We start from the raw sequence: 3808 nt of genomic DNA, 5'->3' as shown, positions 1-3808 counted from the left end.
CTCCATTAGTTCTTAAAAGAAATTTGGATTCCCATGGAAATTGGGGCCCAAAAGCTGCTGACCTTCCAGCCCTCCAAATTTAATCCACCACTGTTCGTAGAAGTTAGTAAATTTATCTGTCTCATCCAGTAATAAAGAAATTCTTTTAAAATTGTAAGAATGATTTGCTGTAAATAGACATGATTGTCTTCTGCTAATTTGCTTCTGGCTTTGTACAAGTCCCAAATGGTCTAATCTCAAGGTTACATAAATAAATTTTACCAATATGTACTCATATATAAGTAAATTACAATTTAACTAATAGTTTTATCTCCAGATCGCATTAAATATCATTTTAAGGATGGTATTATCTCACATTTACAAACTATTCCCATTTCCAATGGTCTCATCTCACCTTCGCATAAAATATGCGACGTGGTTGTAATCCTGCCACTTTCTACATGAGGCATGTCAGAAGCCGCGTTAGACGGTGACATGTGAGGCTAAGAGAAACAATTCTAAAGGACGTAGCCTAGTTTAATGGTAAAAAAATTTCAGAGGTTTTAAAAGTAATGTTTTTCGCGTCTTTTCTAAAACAAAAATTAGTTACTTTTACTTTTATATGCTTTTGAAAACATTTTAACAGATTGAATGAAATACGATCATCCTATTTAATGAACTAAGATCGGAAAATACATTATGGACTTAATTGGTTTGATTACTGCTGTTTTTTTAGGTAAGTGTTGTGAAATTATTAGTGCAAATGAGGCTCCATCTAAGCTTTTCATATTTGATTTAACATTGTATAATAACTATTGATAACATTATATAATGACGATTGACTAAACAATTTGCATATAGAGGATGCATATTGTGAATAAATTCAGTTTGTGACTAGTACGATTATTGACCTTGTTGAAATGTATGCATGAATATTGAAATATAAGTGTAAAAATACAATAACACCAACGAAAGGGCAAATTATAATTATTTAATTGAATGTACTTGACTATTGAAATTATAATTTAAATCACACGACATAGCATTTTTTAAATTTTTCTTATTATTTATAGCTACATTTTAAAAATTCTATGTATATGTACGTGTACGTATACGTATAACGTGTAACGTGTAACGTGTAACGTGTAACGTGTAACGTGTAACGTGTAACGTGTAACGTGTAACGTGTAACGTGTAACGTGTAACGTGTAACGTGTAACGTGTAACGTGTACGTGTACGTGTAACGTGTGCGTGTAACATGCATATCTAAGTGTGCGTATGCGTATGCGTATGTGTCTGTGTCTGTGTATGCGTATGCGTATGCGTATGCGTATGCGTATGTGTATGTGTATGTATATTATGTATATGTGCTTGTGCTTGTGCTTGTGCTTGTGCTTGTACTTGTACTTGTACTTGTACTTGTACTTGTACTTGTACTTGTACTTGTATTTGTATTTGTATTTGTATTTGTATTTGTATTTGTATTTGTATTTGTATTTGTATTTGTATTTGTATTTGTATTTGTATTTGTATTTGTATTTGTATTTGTATTTGTATTTGTATTTGTATTTGTATTTGTATTTGTATTTGTATTTGTATTTGTATTTGTATTTGTATTTGTATTTGTATTTGTATTTGTATTTGTATTTGTATTTGTATTTGTATTTGTATTTGTATTTGTATTTGTATTTGTATTTGTATTTGTATTTGTATTTGTATTTGTATTTGTATTTGTATTTGTATTTGTATTTGTATTTGTATTTGTATTTGTATTTGTATTTGTATTTGTATTTGTATTTGTATTTGTATTTGTATTTGTATTTGTATTTGTATTTGTATGTCTGTTGCTCACTTTTCTCTTTGCGCATAATTATGTGTGCGCACCTTTTATGCGCATTTTTCTGTGTGCGCGCCATTCAGTTTGTCAATTTTTGTGTGCTCGCGATTCAGTTTGCCAATTTTTCTGTGTGCGCAAATTTTTCTTTGCTCATTTTTCCGTTGCGCATTTTTCTGTTGCGAATCTTTCTGGGAATCCATTTTAATCACCGTTATGTATAGTAATGTGGATTTTTAGAATGCCAATACATGTTGTAAACTTACATGAAATGGTTAATGTTGAACACTAATCTAGTTTTATGTTTCAATTCTGCATGAAAAGAAATCTTGTGCCGACCAAAAATAAACTTTGATAAATATGATTTATTCAAAATTTTAAGTTTTCAAAAATGCTCCACTTTTCAGAAAATAACCACAAGTATTTTTGTATCGATAAATCATTTGTTTTAAATAAAGGATTGTTATGGATATCATTTTTCAGAAAGTCTAAGTGTTTTATATATTTTATATATGTTGGTGTGCAAAATCATATGATTTAAACTGTTGTCTGGATTATTTTTTCAATAGTAAACTATGAAGATCAATCGTTTATCAAAGTAAATTAAACGAAAAATTCAGTGCTTACTGTAACGTATTCAACTTTTCGAGTAGTTAAGAAGGCATGCAAGCTATTTATGGCTCAAAATTAGACAAAAACGACCAGCGTGCCTTACGTGTAGGACATGAACATGAAACAGGCAAAGGAGAAGATAAAAATAGATTTCATGGCAGAAGGTAAGGTGACAGATAGTCATGTACAATCCCAACCTTAACTGACACTTCCTGTTGCACGTAAGAGAAATTCTTCTTTTTTTTCCTCCCCCCACCCTCGCTAATTGCCGTAGCATTAGCTTAACCATTTTTACCTGCCCATTTCCTTTGTTATTAAAGTAGCATTGTCGTTAATGATTAAGTGACTCTAAAGGTGGTTACAGTTTGATAAATGCGCACACGACCACTGTAGCCGCTTGTCTAGACAGCACCACTTCCTTACTTCACTGCTCATCGTCATACAATTTAGAAGAAAGAAAAAAAATCCTTTAAATATATCAGAAGTCAAACCTTTTTTATTTAGAAAAACAAAGTATCTTTCAGGCTATTTTGTACGAAGGGAGGGGGGCGGGGGACACCTGAAAACTGGGGGGATCGGGTGACTAAATTTTACGGGTGTGGGGCAAAGTGGGCAGAGACTAGAAAAAAATTATTTTGTTCCTGGATAAATGGGGAGGGCAGGGGGGGGGGGGGGTAGACGTGCTTATCGAGGGGGGGGGGGCGACGACCAATGAACGGACAGTCAGGCACTGAAAGATAGCAATTTTAGTTTAACTTACATATTTTATACTTTTGAAATCTATTATCTGTGTTACTTTTAAATGCACTTTTAAATATTCGCTTTGTTACTTTTTATATAAATTATATAAATTAAATAATTTGTAACACTAAAGAAATAAAATTTAGTATAATTAGTTACATATAATATTTAATTTAACTAAGACATTACATATATTGGAAAGTTAAATTGATCTTCTATTAACGATAAAATAGGTTGATATTTTACGAAGTGGCATCTTGCATGTTCAATGTTAAGTTGTTAGTAGATGGTTTGATAAAGTTTGGAAACAGGTTGCGTGGGATGATAGTAAAAAATTATCTTCTTTTTAGCACCATATAAGGCTCTAACATAGTTTGATTTTTCTTCAAGATTATGTTAAGATTCGAATCTGATGATCCTTAGGCTGGTGCAGTAGAGTGGATAGTGTGCTCAGCACTATGCTCGGCCGCCTTTATTTTACCCAACGTGAGTCAAGTACCTGGGTGATTTCATGGACGTCATGGTCTCTACTGCTATACCACGCCATCCTAGTTGAAACTATACGTTGGATTTTTATTAATAACTGATAGAAATATTACGTAGTGCATACTTTACGTAACATGAAATTACTTTATTTTTCA

The 3808-nt window shown here is 32.0% G+C and overlaps 1 protein-coding gene across 1 annotated transcript in view; it reads left to right on the top strand.

Moving 5' to 3' along the window:
* The first annotated feature begins 436 nt into the window (after window positions 1-436).
* The window catches only part of LOC131932561 (ataxin-2 homolog), a 13132-nt gene continuing 9760 nt past the window's right edge, over window positions 437-3808 (top strand). Inside the window, exons 1-2 of the mRNA XM_059289488.1 lie at window positions 437-522; window positions 626-715. Of these exons, the coding sequence (XP_059145471.1) occupies window positions 679-715 (37 nt within the window). The 5' untranslated portion in view covers window positions 437-522; window positions 626-678. The remainder of the gene's footprint in view (window positions 523-625; window positions 716-3808) is intronic.

Source organism: Physella acuta, unplaced genomic scaffold, assembly GCF_028476545.2.
Source record: "Physella acuta isolate Inbredline_101_S28 unplaced genomic scaffold, ASM2847654v3 ptg002211l, whole genome shotgun sequence".
Classification (NCBI taxonomy): Eukaryota; Metazoa; Mollusca; class Gastropoda; family Physidae; genus Physella; species Physella acuta.
This window is presented reverse-complemented; position numbering and strand designations above follow the sequence as displayed.